Genomic DNA, 19883 nt, shown 5'->3' on the forward strand with positions numbered 1-19883 from the left:
GGACTATCCTTATGCTCAGTGCCATCGCACTGACGTACGTCAGAGGATGAATTCAATGCTTCCTCAATTTTGTCTACTTTGATGTCACTTTCCTCAACGACAATCGACGGTGTCAATCGAGATTTTTGTTGGGCTTCGCCTTTAGGTACATCTCTGAGATCTTGCTTAACTTTCATGTTTGCAGCAATTTTTGGAATATTCTGCATCTTTTTCACAGATTCCGTTGATGAAATTTTTGGCGGGTGAATGGGCAATTTCCTCGCCAAAGGAACACTTTGAGATCTGAGAGCTGCAGATTTTGAAAGACGCTCTTGGTGTTCGGGTCTTTCCTTAACACCTCGAGCGCTTGGGGAACAAGATCCTTTCGTCAGTTTGACATTCTCGTCTCTTTTGTCCACCTTCTTTGGTTTGGGTTTTCCATGAACTGGCGAGCAACCTGGAGTTAGACTTTTTGTTTTGCCTCCACTATTTTGTGAATCTGACCTTGTTAATGATTTGCCACTTTTCTGGAGAAGCGGAGTCGAGGTCGCCATGGGAACGCATCTTTTTCTACGTCCATCTACGGACATAGTGGAATTGATGACAACATTGTCTTTGTCTCCTCGCAGTGGAGAAGACATGACAAGGTAGATGGAGTTCTTCAGAGACTTTCCTTTCCTTCTTTAACCTTGAAGAGGTGTTTCCGAGGGATCTTCCTCTCTTGGAACAGAGAAAGATTGCTTCTTTCCATATCTGAAAATAAAACAAACATTTTAATTAACTTTCTTTTATATATGTTACCCATACGAGGGGCTGTTTGACTTCATCGGTATATCACTCGAGTCACAGTCAAACGGATCTAATTTAAATCGTGACGGATCAGATTGGTATACTGTACCATGGAAAAGTAGAAAACGGTAGGGACTGCCTGAAGCCTGTGCTCGTGAAAATACTGACGAAAGCATGAAAATGGAGAGGCTCTCCATCTCCTGTACCATCTGTTTACTGAGCAGTGGTATTAAGATCAGGCGGTAACTACTTTTCAATATATCATGCGTAGGAGGTAATTATGTTCATGTCATTGCCATATTTGATATGGCGTTATAGAAATCATAATATAATCATGTTCAAGTTTTAAAAATAGAATTTCTTTCACAAAGTTTATAATAATTTCCCGGGGTGTGGAGACTAGACATTTAAAATAAATTATAAAGTGAAAACGCGTACTGAAGTAATGTTTTTTTCAGCTCTATTCATAACTTTTTACTGTTACATCCTTTAATCATAAATTAACTATACTGTTTTTATGAATTTCTTTTGAGAAGGAATACTATTGCGTAACTGGGTAGGCTACAGCTGTTTATACGTTTGATCTGTCAGGGAATACATGTGCTATTTAAGTGTCTAAAGTGTTGAGTCAAAACGACAAACTTGTTTAAACATTGTAATTGTGAATTGTTAAATCTTAAAGGGAATTGGGACACACATGCACTGTCGTTCAAAATTGTCTCGACATGTACATTTTCTGAGTTTCAGGATTCTAAGGGATGAAAGCCAACGCTGGTGCTGACACGTTCGAGAGCTTTTCTTTATTATAATAATATTATGATGCATGCAATGCCGTGTTATATCAACCTGATCATTGGGAGCAGGTTTCGAATTGCAGACTCTTCCCCATCTCGTTCTTCTGCAATAAATACTATAATACATGATGCCATTGCAAGATAATATTCAATATTGACACCTTGGAGAAGAGTAAGCAGCTAGGTCTAAACAACTTAGATATAATAAACGTACTTAGTAAGGATAATTAGGGTAATTTCTTTAGCATGGAATGCATTAGACATATTGGGGTTGTAACACTGTGCCAAAACCGCAAAGAGAGGTTTAATGCAATCGATAACCACAGCAAGGAAGGTACTCACGGAATTGCATACTCAATATTATTTATAGTTTTCATCATTTAGATAACGGTTTATACATGTTACTTTCTCTGCTTTACACTCGACTCCCCAATTAACTGTATACCGCTCCTTAAGTATTTCCCGGTAACAATTAAATTGAGTATTACTCCAATTTCTTTTCCACTTATAAATCATAATAAATATTTCGCAATCGTTCCAATTGGTATAACCTTCATTTACAAAAAAATATTTTGTCAGCAATTTTATTATTGTTGTCGTCTCGTGAGTAGACTTCATTCGGAGAAGGCAATTCATATTCATGAGTACTAAAAGAATCCTGATTATATTTCTTCATCAGTTTTGCCACCGCTCAGATCAGCTACCACCACCACCAAATCACTTTACAAATTCGTCAGTTTATCACCTAGGACACAACTTTATAGAATATAGACCTCTAATATGCCCACAGCTTTTATATAACAAAGGTTTTTATTCAGGAACACACACCTCTTTTGCCTTTGTTCAATCCACCACTATATTTTACCCTATGAACCGACGGAAAAGGAAAAGTCAAAATAAAAGCGTCAAATGGCCAAGTAAAAGCAGTAAAGTTGTTAAGCGTTAGGACAAACCCAACATACAGGAAGGCAATTAGGGGATATGTTATAGTCTCTTGAATGTCATGGACGGTTAAGTGTCAGCAATCCATACCATGGAGCCGGAGCTTCACCTGATGAAATTACAAGGCCACTGTAAACTATAAATGATGGTAAAGTCTTACCGTTTAAGAAAAAGTCTTATGCTCTGAATGCAATTCTAGACTAGATAAACTAGATAAAGAGATAGACAGAACGGGATTTCTTAATATAACCATATTTTAATATGCATGTTAATTTGTTTTTACAGAGAATAACAGGTATATTGAAAAACTAAGCAGGAAAATAAATGGACAAATCTTGATTGAATGTATCAGGTCTGTATTAATCTTTTCAATGAGCTGCACGCATCAACTATAATTTAAAAAAATAAGTATTTATGATCTGGTTGCAGATGGGATGGATTAATAGATGGATGAGAATAAAGCAGAGAGGAAGATCGATGGATGGATGGATGGACGAATACAGAGATAAATAGAAGATAGATATATCGACAGATAGTAGATATATAGACAGAAAGAATCAAGACAGATGGATGGATAGATGAATAAAGAGATAAATAGTAGATAGATATATAGACAGATAGATAGACGTAAAAATCATAAGCAGTCATAATTGAAAGGTACTTAACTTTCTATTAAAAAAAAACAAAAACTAGCACAGTTCATGATTTCATATAGAGAGGTAGGTAGATAATTAGATACAGAGACAGACAGGGAAATAGAAAGATAGGTATATATATAGTGAAAGAGAGAGAGAGAGAGAGAGTGAGAGGGAGAGAGAGAGAGAGAGAGAGAGAGAGAGAGAGAGAGAGAGAGAGAGAGAGAGAGAGAGAGAGGCAAAAGGCCGAAACTTCGTCTGTTTTGTTTTGTTCCCTTATTTATGAGTCACATTTACTACCTTTATCTTTCTCTCCATTTTATTGACTCATTTAGGCACCTCTAGTTTTGGAGAGAGAGAGAGAGAGGGAGAGAGATATACAGATAGGTAGATCGATAGAGAGAGAGATAGAGAGAGTGAGAGAGAGAGAGAGAAAGAAAGAAAGAGAGAGAGAGAGAGAGAGAGAGAGAGAGAGAGAGAGAGAGAGAGAGAGAGAGAGCGAGAGAGAAAGTGAGAGAGACAGACAGACAAAGTACGAATTGGTTCAAAAAATCATTTTGTTTTGTTCATATACCATTTTGTTTTTGTATTTCAAACCCGTATTATGGCAATTATCAAATTTCAGAGATTCTAGCTGATGATTAAAAAGAAAGATAATTATTCACTGTTGCATAATGATGACTCATTTAACTCGAGGTTGAATATCTAAATACCAAGCCAAAATAAATGCCGGCGTGTTAATGTTTGTTACATTTCGATAGTGAGGCAATGTGTAATTGCTATGAAATTAATTTTAGTTACATTATACTTCTCCTTTTCTTTTACTCCTTTTTTCTTATTCTTCTGCCTGTTTAATTCATACATATTCATTTCACTCAAGGCCTTCTTATCAGGCATTATTTTCACTCATCTCATATCGATATGATTAAGACAGCGAAACATAGAGCAAAATCGTCATCATCGTTATCCTCCTCCTCCTCCGCTTCCTCATCCTCCTCCTCATCTTCATCATCATCAGCATCATCATTATTACAACACCCACCACCACCACCTCCGCCACGCCACCACCACCACCACCACCACCTCCACCACCACCACCATCACCACCACCACCACCACCACCACCACCACCACCACCACCACCACCACCACGACCACCACCACCAACACAATCATCACAATCATCATCATCATCATCATCATATCATCATCATCACAACTACCTCGTCACAAACATGACTTGCTTAATCCAATCCCATCCTAAATATTCTACACATCAATCTTCATCATCTTACTATTGTTTCTAAATAATATAGCAAAGCCTCATATAGACTACAAGAGTTGACGGTGAAGAGAGCCAAGGCACAATGTGCTTATCAGATCTCATAAAACATGAAAGAAATGCTAGTTGTGATGATAACAATGAGGAAAATACTGGAACACATTCAACGTGCTAACCAGTATTCAGAGGGATTCCTCTGCCATACGACTTTGAAATTAACATCAGTAAAAATAAAAGAAGAGTCGAAAACTAAGTAGCAACAAATCCGAAGAAAAAACAAAACAAAACAAAAAAAAAACAAAAAACAAAAAGAGAACAAAAGGAAACATACAAATCGAAAACAAAAAAAAAAAAAAAAAAAGAAGAAAGAGAACCGTATCCCTTTTCTCAAGCCACATTTTGAGTACTTAGTAAAACCAACGTGTACAAATAAGCAGGTCTAATAATAGAACGTAATTATGGACCAGATTAAAAATTGTCTTAATGGACAACGTTTAGTCTTCATCTGAGAGTTATTCCATTATAATGATAATGTCCATAACAATTCGGGTTTTCACACCAGCAACTATGTAAACGTTGATTAAAACTGATTGTAGTTTCTTTGAAGTAAAAACAAAAACGTTGAGAAACTATTATTTGTCTGGCTAATTTGTCTACTTCTCAATTTTATATGGTTTAAAATTCAGATGCCTGCGCTGGAATGATCTAACAGTCGCAAGTGCCGTAAAACCCTTAAAAACAAAATAAATCAAAGTTTAAGTGACTACTGGATTAACTTTGATCACTGCCTTGTTAGTCGGACAATGGTGAAATGTCTGTAGCCTTTATCACATAATAGGGAATGAGATTAGCGGAATAGTAGCGTCCCTTTATTGGACGTCACCTTACAGAGAGAACATCAACAGGGTTTTGCGCATGATGCTCTCTCGTCCTCGCTTTCGGTGGAGTGTCTCATGCCGCTTTCACCGGAAGCGAGGACAAGAGACGCATGCTCAAATCCATGTTGACGTTCTCTCTCTAATAACTTCTCCGCCGGTGACGTCCAATCAAGGGACGCTACTCTTCTGCTAATCTCATTCCCTATTGATTATATTCTTCTTTTTGGTCTATATGAAACATAACTTGACTTGAACGTTTTTATATAGCACAGTATCCACTAAACATGCTCAAATCGCTTTACAAAGAGCCCCTGACCAACAGCAACACGTAACATGTGGAACGAGACATGACGGTCATGACGCCTGTTAGGCGATATTACATTTTTTTCCCCGACAGAGACAAATATGTTAATGGCCAGGTACTCATTTTACACCTGAGTACGTTGAGGGAATGTGAGTAAAGAGCATCTTTCAAGGACTAAACTATGCGCCGAGCGAGGCTCGAACCCAGGACCTTCCGATCCGAAGCGAGTGCCATACCATAAGACCACATTTTAGCCACAGTGGAAACCTGGCATTGTTACGCCCATTAACACCGGTTTCAGAAAGTTACCAAGGTGAGTATAAAAATATGCGGGATGGGTGAATTGTCATACTGTTGTAGAAAACCAACACCAAATGTTATGTATGTTAAGTGAAATAAATCCACGTTTTTTATGCTTAAATGGATCAGCTTTACTACGTCATTAGGCGGGCTCGCATCAAATTGACCACTAAAAACCGTCATCTGAAATATCTTTCTTGTTGATTCCGAAAACTACTCGTTGTGAATGGAAGAATCAATTTTGCTGTGGCCGGGATGAAGAAAATGACTGGGTTTGGTTTTTTTTTTTTTCATTATTAAGATAAAACACGGCACATTATCAATGATCATAACGCTACAAGCAACTCGCTCTATTCCCAAATTGTAACTAATAAAGCGGTGTATGGCTGGCAATGCGATAAAGCCCGAGTACATTCATGATAAAACATCCAGTCTCTTTTAGCAAAGGGCTTTGACTTTGATGCTCTACATAAAGCTGGTACCATCTGAAAAAAAGAATACCTCTTATTTTTCACTTCGCCAGAAACTTTTATCTCAACAGACAGCGTGGCTCGGCGGTATGGTCTTTGCTTTGTATTCGAAAGGTACCGAGTTCGATCACCAGTCGGGCTGTTTGGCCTTGAGCAAGTCACCTCGCCTTAGCTCTATATGCGGCGCTGCACTGCGACTGACGCTTTGGTTGTTCCAGTCTTTCCTTGGAATGGACCCTAAAGATAAATTTCCCAATGGGGATGAAAAAAGGGAATTTTATTTTATTTTTATTTATTTATTTATTGATAAATTGAATATGACCATCAATTTGTCCACAAAAAAAAAAAAAAAAAAAAAAAAAAAAAAAAAGAAAGAAAAAAAAAGGCTCAAACCTGATAGCTGGAAAAGACGCAAGTTTGAGCCTTTTTGACAAATTGAGGATCGTTTGAGGAAGTGACTTTCAAACTTCACTAAGTGACATTCTGGACGAGAACTAATTAAACATTCTTTTCGAATCTTTTGGATAGCTTAGAACCAAAGGAAAAATCTGAACTTGTAAAACGCCGGGGTGTTGTTATGTAAGGCGAAAAAGATAATATTATTCCTATTTGACCCACTAATCACAAATTGATTTATAACAACAACAAAAATTATCTGAATAATGGAGAGAATCTTTGAAGAAAATTATAAATTCACCTTCTCATTTTATTTAATCGATTTTGAAAGTATTTATATTTTGGTCAAAATGTCAGAGACCACAGTCAATAAGGTGAGCTTGAGCACCGCTTTTGAAACCTAAAGGTATTCAATTTGTCACCTAGTATCTACTATAATTTCCAATAACTTGCAAGTTGTGCTTAAATAAGATTGTTTCACTTAAAATCTTCACAGGAAAGAACATGGCATCATGATGTTAATGGTATCCCCTGCATTTTGACACAGCTCAATTGGGTACAAGGTGCCCGAGTGGATAAAATCAATTTCTTTATGGATGAATAAAGTTCACGACTCATGTATTCATTTTATTGTCATTTAAAACAGAACACTATTCGGTTCCCCTCTTTAAACATTTTATTTTTTCCCTTTGGTAGTAAGACTATAATCAGCTTCTGACCGGCTTACGTGGACAACATGTGTGATTTCTGTTAACTTCACGCGTTTGTTTGATGTTTTATCTATATTCTATCTTGAAATGTCCAACATGCGGCATCTTACATTTCGCACGGAAAAGCCTAATACTCGCATTAAAATAACACAAAAATGATATACATATCAGATAATCATATACATACTCAGTGTATCGTGATAACTTGTGGAATGCCCAAAATCAATACAAGTTCAATTCGTCTTTGGGTATTATTTCACATAAACAGTCAACCCAGAGTTTATTTATATTATGGAAATTTTCAAACTTTTGGAACTTGCAGCTTTTGATTTTGGCCAAATGTTTAAGAGTCTAGATCGACATTAACTTTAATATAGATCTGATAACCCCCAAAATACGAGCTCATTGTTGTAATGGAAACACTCTGAAATCAACTCAAAATATTCCCCATTACAACCATGTTAAACTAAGCCCATATTTGTGTTAACCTATCAGACCTGCTAATATGTGCACCTAGGTCCAGATAAAAAATTATTGATGCAAAGAGAACCAAAGACCGTGATAAGACGATAAAGCAAATTTGTGGACCCTTACACCAAAGAAAAAAGGTAAAAACAAAAGAGATAATCATCGACTTCCTTTCAAGTCCGTTATTTGACCACCCACATATCTTGTACGAAAAACACACACGGAGTCATGACCTCCTTGTCCCCAATTACTCTTTTATTCTTAATCTCTCTGACCTTTAGTCTGGTCTGGTTACAGCAGACCTGCCTACTTGGAATTGGAAAAGATCATAGTTTTCAGGGGTTATAAACATAGTAGACATTATGACTAATTTAAAAATTACCAATTTGTGTTTAAATAAATTAAATTAATACTTTAAACTCCTTTATATAATACTAGCTCTGGCAACAAAACTTTTTTTCAGCAAGTTTATTGAATTAAAGATCGATATTTAATCATCAATTAGGGACAGAAAATTCGTAGTTTTACGGACTTTTCGCGGTAATAGGCAGGTCTGGGTTACAGCACCAGGTACTTAAGGGCAGATAAATTCCATGAAACTTGTTTATTGGTGTCTACCCTTTTACTTAGCTCCTCCGTTTCACCCCGCACCTGAATTTAGATTACACCGATGACCAGGGGTTTAACTCCCCAATGGGAATGAATGTTGTTTATTGGACAAGCCGACTGTTTAGGTAACTCCGGTATACTTGCCAAGTTGAGTACATAGAATTGGTGTATAATCAAAGAGAAGGCCAATACATCCTCAATGCATGATCAATTGAACAGGTATTTTGCATTGGAACAAGTGGCAGAAGGCATTATTGGAAGTCAACTTGCGGCCTCGGTTGGAAGAACTGGATAATGAATAAGTCTTTTTAATATGGAATAGGCACTTAAAATGGGATTGTTTGAAATAACCATCACTGGCATAGTGGTTTAGGCATTCCTGTAGTAACAGCTGTATAGCAAAGAAAAACTAAGGCAAATACAAGAGCGTTTGTTCAAATGCTCCCTGGATGAGGGAAGCTACTTTGCTCGTCATGCACATGTCAGGAATATTTAACAAAATTGAAAAATAGTGGCAAGCCCTTAGTTGAATATTTAGTAATTCAAATATATTGTGAACAACCTCCCGTTCCAACCAGAATAAAATAATGTTGATAATAACACAGTTGCTACAACGCTGCCTTGTTTAAGATAAAAAGCAGATAAGAAAGACTTTATTTTTATAAATCCCTAGCATCTAAAAGAAACCGTTGTTAACAAAGACGAGGGAAATGACTCACACAAGGAACACGAGATGGATCTTCTGGGTTAACGGGCACACACGCAAACTCAAAGTGCTAATAGTCGTAGATCTATTTCATTAGTTTACACAATTCCTGCTTTAGATAAATCCCCAGTTTTAAATGATCACGCATTGATTGGCAATTAACGAGATTGAAATAAGTCTTTTAAAGTCACGTGATCCATTAAGCTAAAGTTTGTCCCGATATCACATAATGTTTGAAAACGGATAGTGATAATTGCTTGCTATCCTTTGGATTCAAAGCTTATCTATGACAAAGAGCTTTCTCTCAGATTTATTGTAAATTAAACTTAATCACTCGATCATTCCTAATTGTTCTGAGGAAGAGATGACGGTGCGAAACATCGACAATTCTTGGAATCAACCCTGATTCTTTAGTGTGCAAATACAAAAGATCTTTAATAGAGTCGATACCCCAACCCTATCGACTTCTTGCCAATAATTTCAAAGTTTTGAATGATATAATATTCATATAGACGCTATGGTTGAGCTCCCCGGTTTCTCGTCTTGTGACAATTCAAAAGATATTGACACTCGTCAGTGATCAGATGGGTAGCAATGATTTCAAAACTCGGACACCAGCATTGTTTCCTTGCCTGAGACACTTTATATATGTTAAAAATTATACAAGATAATAATCATCTATGTTGCTCACCCCTCACTGGAGTATTATGAACAAGAGATCTTCACCTAATCCTCTCCTGGACTGATGCCTCTACTTCTATCCAGCTGCATCCAATTGTCTCAAGTGTGTCTCAAAGTCCTTTCTCCGGGTACTTAAAGGTTTTACCGTTCCCTCTCTCTTTGTGAGTTCCATTTTATAGCGCGTGGGATTACACTTTAACAGTACCTATATAAAAATAGTGGTGCCTAAGGTACGATGTATCTGCATTGTATTAAATGGAAATATTGTGTCATTGGAGGGAGCAATTTAAGACGCATTGAGCTTGGTAAACCGGTGGAAGTGCGTTGTAAAAAATGTGTAATTCAATTTATCTTTTAAAATGTTACAGACTGAATATCGTTACAGACTGATTTGAATAAGTATCCATTCTTACAAGACGAATGGGGTCTCGATAGCTCAGTAGATAGAGTACTCACCTCGCACACAAAGGGACCGAGATTGATCCCGGATGAAGCCGAATTTTTTCCGACCCCCCCCCCCCCCACCCTGCCCACCTAGCAGTGATTAGGTAGCTGGGCTGGAAGTACTTTGCAATTGAATAACGTCCTATCCAAAGGGTAGTAAGCAAAAAATTATTTTTGTCCGTTTCACACTATAGAAACTGGGATAAACTCCGTCTCCATGGGCCTGATGGGTCTGAAGGTCTACTTTCGATACACAAACGAGTTTGGACGGGTGTAAACCTTAAGCCAAATAACTCGTTCTGATACAATAATAGTGTTAGAGGCAGCCAAATCAAAATAAATTGCCTACCCATCACGAGGAAAAGCGGCTTACAAAATAATAAATAAAAAAAGATGGCCAAAAAGCATCTATAATGGACAAGTACAATCCACACCTGTACATTTTTTATAGCACAAGTCTGGGGTTTTGGGTTGGGTTTTGTTCTGTTTTTCACCATTCAGCGGTCACGCCAGAAAAGACAGGTGGCAAGAGAGAAACGTGTCCAAAAGAAATAAAACTAATGAGAAATGTCCCCTTTGGGGAAAATACGATAAAAGGCCCCGGCCCCACACACAACGATGATAAAAGAGATTGATAAGAACTGTGGTTTTGGAATATGTTGAGGAAAATAATAATTAGAACTTTAGGTACACAGTCATAAGGACGTGAGCATGAAAATATAAGTAATAATAGTCAGAGGGCAGTAAAATGCTAATGGCAGAAACAATATTACCCATTTGATAAATAAAGGATTTAAAATGTCCTTTTCTCTATCGCATAAGTGGACATTTGTCTAATTTGTAATACATTCTTAGACCGAAATAACCCATGCATCAGCTGCTAATCACGGAGTCATATCACCCCCCCCCCCCCCCCCCCCTCCCAAACTCCATGAAGGAATTTTTTAAAAAATATAAAAGGAAAAAATACAGATTTTAAAAATAATGTAGAGTGAGAGGTTTAGAAAATAGAACTACACGTCTTGTAACTAAGTCAAGCGATGCCGAGTGTGATTAATAAACGAATTGATGACGCAAATTTCAAATCTCTGGCCCTGCGTGTCCTTAGGTGAGGCACCATACACGCTTTATACCTTTAATCTCGGGTGGGAATGAATACCTGTCTATCAGATATATATAGTTAGAGATGCAAATATAAAAGAACTAAGTAAAGTGGATACTTGGCCCTATGCAATTGGAAAAGCGTCAAACAAGGTCAGTCCTTGGAAATGCTCTCTAAAAGAATTAATTCGTATTTATCATAAAAACATATTATTAACGTCTTTTGTATAGCGACAAATAACGGGAAGAGATAGTTATAAAGATTATGTAAAACAGAAATCCATTATAGTAATAAAGATTACGTCAAATAGAAATCCATTAAAAAATATATAAAATTATAAACTAGAATATGTTTTGAGATCTACTCAAAATAAAGTAATATGTAAAACGCTGAGTCAGCATTTTAACCCAATGGAAAAACATGAAAATTATTCTGAAGCTTTATAGTATATTTAGTTTTAAGCAAACCACTACACTTATGTATAATAAGCAAGCGACAAAGGTATCATTTTGATTTTTGTAGTATATATACCATAGACATAAAAAGATAAAATTAAAATCAGACAAAAGCCAAAATAGTAAGTCTTGGGCCAGGTTCTGTATTCTTGTGCGGCTATATGATCTAATGTGATCTAGTGGTATGGCACTCGCTTTCGGATCGGTTCGAGCCTCGCTCTGAGCATAGATGAGTCCTTTGAAAAGGCTCTTTACTCATATTCTATCTCCGTACTCAGGTGTAAAATGAGTACCTGGCAGTTGTCTCTGTTCGAAAAAAAATGTAATATCGCCCAACAGGCGTCATGTCCCGTCCTACATGTTAAGTGTTGATGTTGGCCAGGGACCCCTTGTAAAGCGCTTTGAGCACGTTTAGTGGATATTGCGCTCGATTTTTAAAAGCTCAATTCTTCAAATTCGAGATCGTTAAACTTAATTACAAGACGTGCATTTGTATTATCTAAACCTCTCATTCTACATTGTTTTTAAAATCTGTATTTATTTCTTTAAAACTTATTCCCTTAAAACATTGGCTTTAACACTCAGAATTTATTTATTATTTTTCCACACATTACTGGTTGCTATTGATTGAACTGGGAGTTAACCAGCATAAAGGGAAGTAAGTGAATAACCAGAATTTCCTTTCATGTAAAATATATAATTTATTTTTTCATGCATTTGTTTATTGCTGTAAAGTGTGAACACTTCATTGTTTGTTTTCTGTATTCGTTTTGACTCCATGTTCTTTGCCATTTGTTCTTAATAATCACGCGTGTATATAAATTCCTTTAAATGTTTTGTTTTACTTGTTCGCAAAACTATTCTACCTATCTATCTATCTATCTATCTATCTTCTATCTATTTATCTATCTATCTATCTATCTACCTTTCTATCAATCTATCTATTTATCTATCTATCTATCTATCTATCTATCTATCTATCTATCTATCTATCTATCTATCTATCTATCTATCTATCAATCTATTTATCTATCTATCTATATATCCATCTATCTATTTACACACACACACACACACACACAATATATATATATATATATATATATATATATATATATATATATATATATATATATATAATATAATATAAAAGGGATCACTCACTTATATGTGGCCAAAACATATGTTTCTGTGGCTTTCATCCACGTCGTCAGTTGGGGCATATTGTCCGCAGAAGAACTTTATTCCCTTTGAGATCGATGTTGACATGACAGATATATAAATATAAATATCTTTCTATCTATCTATATTTTTTATGTTTATCCATCTGTCAACAGAAAGATTCCATCTCTCTGCTTCAATCTATCCATCCACCCATCCATCCATCCATCCATCCATCCATCCTATTAACCATTCATTTGTCTATTTGTACAGATTCCCTCCAGTTCCCACATTCTATTAATATAACAATTAGTCATATTCTTTGTTCTAAATAAATGATACACCTATCAGAAACACAATCTTTGTTCACCCCAGTTTCCTACAAACCAAAACCCGATTAGCTATCTTATTCCTAGCCGTTGGCGTATATAATATTCATTTTTTACTCGTTCTACCTAACTACAAATTCATTAACAGTTATCTTATAGCTGGCTTTAAAACTCTAGTTCCCTAGGAAAAAGATAACAAGATCTGCTATCATAAAATAAGTTATTCTCAGAATTGCAGGAGATGAATGGCTGTAATATGAATTTATTATTTTAAAAAAAGAGAAAATAAGTGTCTTTCACCTGTTTGACTTCACAATATCCATTTATTCTCCCAATGATGGACAGCCGTATGTGCTCTTTTTATTTATTTATTTATTTTTTTTACAAAATACGTCACTTCTACATCTGATGCGACTGGAATAATAAACGTACATATTTGAAGTGTCAGAATTAAAGATAATGAAAATGTTGCTGCTTGAAGCTTGAAGGAAAAAAAATAACGATATGTATTGAAATGTAAGCTCCAATTTATTAAAAGAAGACATATACGAGTACATAACTACACCATTCACACATCTCTCATTCGTCCTTTTTGTTTCAATCATCGTGTTTTGTTGATAAATGGGAAACCCGAGACGTCTACAATATATATCTTGGTTTAATGAATTGGAGCTTACTTTTCAATATTTATCGTTATTTTGTAAATTAAAGACACACTGCGTAAGCCATAGTTTATTGCCATAGTCACATATCCGGTCATTGAAGATGAAGAAAACGAGGAAATACTCTTTTAAATACTTGAGCCTTTTGTATAGCGCATAAATCCATAAATCGTGCTCAGAGCGCTTTACAAAGTGCGTATCTATATAAAATTTGATATGCACACTTTCGACGTAGCAATCCAGTTGTACTACAAGACCGTAGCCTGCGTTAATTTATAGCCTGATACAAGGCTAGGATGAGACACACCCATATGCCAACCAGCCATTGTGCAGTGTTAACAAATTTTGACACAAATAATCTGATAAATCGTGATGTCGCACAATTCAACATGTAGTTCTGTGCTTAATGGTCATAAATAGGGCAGAGAAGTCTTGACGTCACACTTTCTACTCTTCCGGTTCCAAACTCATTGGAAGCGGATATGTAACGAGTCCTTCGGAGGACTAAAAATGAATAGGTTACATATTGAAGCATAAGGTGGCATACGTATTTTAGTAGCAGAATGTAGAGCCAAATTCTTAAGATTAGGGGACGTAAAAGGGCGCGGATGGGTGATCTTTATTGACGACCAGCATATATTTAGACTAGAAAATAAGATGGCATCACTCTGAACCAAAAGATCAGTTACATTAGGTATGTATCCAGTACTTCAGAAAACTGGTTACACATTCAATGAAATCTGAACCCATTTTTTGACATCACCCTTTTGTTCCCCATTGGAAGACAAACTGATTTGGCCGGTTCGCGTAGGTTAAAGATGGTTTTCGGACACATCCCAAACCCCGAAAATTTATTTGCCAAACGCTTATCGGATGCAGGATAAGCACCTTGCCACCTAAACTGTATTAGCCTTTCGTGTGAACACTGTATATATAATGTCATCGTAACATTAGAACTGTTATAAACAAAATTCAGCTTAGCGGGTTCCATGTGTTATACCGTTTGACGGATGTATACGTAGATATAACTGAGAATCTTAACGTTATCTTTGGGCCAAAAATTGATTGTAAATTAACATGGGAGTTGTCATAATTCTTTAGAGGAAAGAATAAAGTGAAGTGTGATGGGCCTGCATCAATGAGCTTGAAATTACTGCTAGTCTTTATCATCATCATCTTCATCATCATCATCATCATCATCATCATCATCGTCATCATCATCATCATCATTATCATCATCATCATCATCATCATCATCATCATCATCATCAGTATTATTATCATTATTATTATTATTATTATTATTATTATTATTATTATTATTATTATTATTATTATTATTATTATTATTATTATTATTATTATTATTATTATTATTATTAATATCATTATTATCATTATTAACATAAATAATAATAATAATAATAATAATAATAATAATAATAATAATAATAATAATAATAATGATAATAATAATAATAATAATAATAATAATAATAATAATAATAATGATAATAATAATAATAATAATGATTATTTGATAGCAATCATAATGAAACTAATAATAATGATATTTATTTCTTTATCATTATCATTCACCTCTCAATATCTCTCCATGCCGTTATAAACTAGATTACATGTATTTCACTTTCCCTCTATTTCTATACTATATGCACATGCACACAATAATAAAAACAAATCATTTTGTGCACAAGCTTCTTTTAAACATTGACAACCGTTTCAATCCACATTTTCTTGTTCTTTCAAGCACGTTTACTTTGTTGTTTTCACTCAAATACTTGTCAAGGGATTCGTTTATTGTTCATCCTGTTAAGGTCTACCGGTTTACACAATTAATCCAACTTATTTGTTAGCCTGAAAGGGACAATAAAAGAATTCTGACGTCCTCTGACGAAACGCATTTTAGAATTTTGGCCAGAAAAAATACTTTTACTTCAAATATAGATCGTTTAAATGGAATCCGTTTTTTTAGTATGGGCTCAAATCGAAGTGCACTTAATTTGCAGGTCTGATAACCCAAATCCTTATGGGCTGTACTGTTATGGTTGTACTGGTAATCTAAAAAAATGACGCAAAATATTGTCCATTACAACAATGTTAAACTAAGCTGGTTCGGATGCCAGACCTGCATATGTACACGTCGGTTCAAATCCAAGACTTCAACATTCTATATCTGTTCTGAGACCTTTTGAAGAGTTTTGTGTTAATAATATCAATTGATAATTGAATTACCTATTTTCTAGCTAAAATGTAAATAGATGTTATGTAAGTGTAAGGCAGATTAATTGCAGTCTTTGTGTAGACATCTACTCGTCTGATCACCTAACACAAGCCATGAGCTTATTCTTCATAGTTGTAATATGTGTAGAATATTTAATAATTTCCCCATTATATCCATGAGACTATAACAATTTCGGTAATCAAACATGCAATTAAAAGTTATATATGCAAATTAAAGATGTGAAAAAGAGTGTATGAAACAGTGCCAGACAAAGGAAGAAAGAAAAATACAAGAATAAAACCATTTCAAATAATTAATCAGTCTGTCTCGACTGATTACCGGTTAGGAGTTATGAGGTTCGATCCCGAGTTGAAGCCTGCTGGTTTTTTGGGATGATTTCCCCCCCTTGTATTTTTCCTTTCTTGCTTTGTCTGGCACTGGTTTATATACATTTTTCAGATCTTTAAATTACACAATAAATTGCACTTGTTGTTCTTTGGATAGAAGCAGGTTTATTGTAAAATACTTTCTGTCAGGTTTAAACGAGCCCCAGATTGGAAGCAAAAATAGACCATGTTTATTAGAAACAAAACAACGAGGAGTCGGAAGACTCGAACCTAGTCCTTTGCGGTGAGTTGAGTACCCTACCGATTACATTGCCAAGCCTGTCTATGGCTGGTATAATTATGATGTAATAGTTTTATCGCCAGTTGGATAGAAATGTAGATGTTTGTGTAAAGGGTACCCCTATTGTAGATAATTATACGGGAAGACATGCGATTTCATGATGGATGACGGGAGTTGAGAGGGGCAGAGGGGAGGGAATATAGAATAGGTTTGCAAATAAATTGGAACTGTATGTAGGGCAGGAGGTTAATTTCACATAACCAAGAGAGTAAGAGAAGGAAAGATAGAGAGGGATAAGAGAGAGAGAGAGAGAGAGAGAGAGAGAGAGAGAGAGAGAGAGAGAGAGGAGGGGAAAAAGAGAAGATATATATATATATATATATATATATATTTATATATATATTATATATATATATATTATATATATATATATATATAATATATATATATATATATATATATATATATATATAACGAGAGAGAGAGATAGAGATGGAAGGAAAGAAAGAAAGAAAGAAAGAGAGAGAGAGAGAGAGAGAGAGAGAGAGGGGGAGAGAGAGAGAGAGAGAGAGAGAGAGAGAGAGAGTTGATTATTTACTAAAAGAGAAAGAGACAGGGAGAATAAGGAGAGATGAAGAAAGAGGGAAAATGGTTAGAGAGAGAGAGAGAGAGAGAGAGAGAGAGAGAGAGAGAGAGAGAGAGAGAGAGAGAGAGAGAGAGAGAGAGGGGGGAGCGAGAGCGGACGGGAGAGGTTTAAGATAAAGAGACGCACACACCCACACACACACACACACACACACACACACACACACACACAGAGAGAGAGAGATACATATATAGACAGATAGATAGATAGATAGATAGATAGATAGATAGATAGATAGATAGATAGATAGATAGATAGATACATAGATAGATAGAGAAAGGAATGAGAGGAGAAATATAGCTATTTTGTCAAATCAAAATCACACTGCAATATAAGCCTCCTTCACTCAAGCAAGTAGACGGCCTAATTAAAACAATTAAAATTTCGATTCTCGTTTTCATACGTCTACACCCCGCTTCTTTTAAAGTAAAATATGACTAATAAAAAGGCACATTTTAGCAAAATTTTATCTTACCTGCCAAAATGTTATTCATCCGAAATTTGAACAAAGCCAACGAACACATGCGTATAAATTTATCTCCTCATAAAACAAAAACACAACTTTTTCAAACCATCCAAAGAGGAGCAGCAGCAGCAGCAGCAAGAACAGAGTAACCGGCAGGGGTGGTTATCTCCCTTGCCTTGCTTACCCTCACGACAAACTGCAGGGAAGAGCATACTGAATGAAGTGATTGTAGTGGTGTGTGTGTGTGTGTGTGTGTGTGTGTGTGTGTGTGTGTGTGTGTGTGTGTGTAGGTGTGTGTGTGTATGTTTGAGTTGGTGCTAGTGGGAAAGACCAGGGAGGGATAGAGATGGCGGGACGAGAGTGTGTCTGGAACTCTCTGGTTTTTGTACCAATATAAAACGTCGCTTGTGAATTATCGTAACATTTTGATAATATTATAATATAATAGTATTGCTGTTGCTCTTCTGCTGATGTTGCTATTCTAGTCCTTGTTGTTGTTGTTGATGATGATGGCGATGATGATTGTGATGGTGATGGTGATGATGATGATGATGATGATGATGATGATGATGATGATGATGATGATGATGATGTTGATGATGATGATGACAATAGAAATAATGATGATGAATAAGGACGATGAATTATGGTGGTGGTGATGTTGATTAATTTTGATGTTGATTGTGATGCTGACGACGTCAATGACAACAATGACAATAGAGATGTGGTGAATGTGATGTAGTTGACGGTATGGTTGATAATGAGGACTATGATGATGATGATGATGATGATGATGATGATGATGATGATGATGATGATGATGGTTACACCTATATGCCACATAGCACCTTTTGTCGCTAACTAGCATAACCGACCATTAGAGCTGAGTTGAATGGAGGGAAGTTTGAAAGATAGACGGAATTACGTTTACTGATAGAATCACTAATCTGTCTTTGTGTATTCATTTCAAACCAAATGAAGTGGATGTAGGCTTCATTGGCTGTCTAGTCTGTGGTAGTAAAGGTAAAGCTATTTCCATGAATGAATTTATCACAGACAGTTTCCATGACTCAGAGGCCAAACTTTGATTGGGCTATCGTAGAATATCGGGTGCCAGAAATAAAACTGGAAAAGTTTAGAAGTCTCTGGGTATCAGACTATAAAAGATGGAAGTCTAAAATGTTACTACAAGCAAAGCTATTTTTTATTGTCAGCACAATATGATGAGATATTAAAATTCCACGATTGTTTTAATTCACACATTACACATTTACCATATCGAAGGTTGGATGTGATAATTCTCAAATATTGATGTGATCTGTCAATCCCTCATTTTACTTTATGACTGCTCGTAGCCTTTCTTTTCTATGATCCCGTTGATTATCTAATGTCTTGAATAGTGATTCGATGCCATACATGTATTTTAAACTGACTCTTTTAACTCTGTTTCTGTGAAAACCGATGCACAACACTTATAGAGTATATTGGACATCATAGACCAATAAATGCTGTAGTCATCTGGATTAAAGTCATGACTCATTGGAGACTATTCGAGTTTAGAAATAAATGTATTGCCATTTTCTCTTATAAGTAAGACTGTATAGTGTTACTTGTGTGGGAAGTTGTACGTTTTCTTCTAGCAATGTACGATCATTTTTATGTGTCAATAAAATCTAATGTTGTGTTTCCCTTCCAATTAACTCTACAAGACACCATACTTTTTATGGTAAACCAAATGCGCTTAATCGCTTAATCGTAACGTTTATTCAGTGAAATGTCTTATTTTGTTTGACTGCAGACACCATT

General features: G+C 35.7%; 1 protein-coding gene across 9 annotated transcripts in view; it reads right to left on the reverse strand.

Annotated features, from left to right (window-relative positions):
• The window catches only part of LOC144964790 (uncharacterized), a 152903-nt gene extending 134528 nt beyond the window's left edge, over window positions 1–18375 (reverse strand). For 8 of the 9 annotated variants that reach the window (XR_013643929.1, XR_013643930.1, XM_078899402.1 and 5 more), the window contains exons 1-2: window positions 18087–18375; window positions 1–732 (exon numbers count right to left, since the gene is read on the reverse strand). The exon at window positions 1–732 is cut by the window's left edge and continues 275 nt beyond it. Coding sequence is in view for 7 of the 9 variants with exons in the window: in XM_078899402.1 (XP_078755528.1) it covers window positions 1–620 (620 nt within the window). In the remaining 2 variants the exon portion in view is untranslated. The remainder of the gene's footprint in view (window positions 733–18086) is intronic. The other variant, XM_078899403.1, reaches the window with a different exon arrangement.
• Between the last annotated feature and the right edge of the window lie 1508 nt (window positions 18376–19883).

The sequence above is a fragment of the Berghia stephanieae genome, chromosome 2, assembly GCF_034508935.2.
Source record: "Berghia stephanieae isolate SIO BIC M18660-M18661 chromosome 2, UCSD_Bste_1.3, whole genome shotgun sequence".
In the NCBI taxonomy this organism is placed as follows: Eukaryota; Metazoa; Mollusca; class Gastropoda; order Nudibranchia; family Aeolidiidae; genus Berghia; species Berghia stephanieae.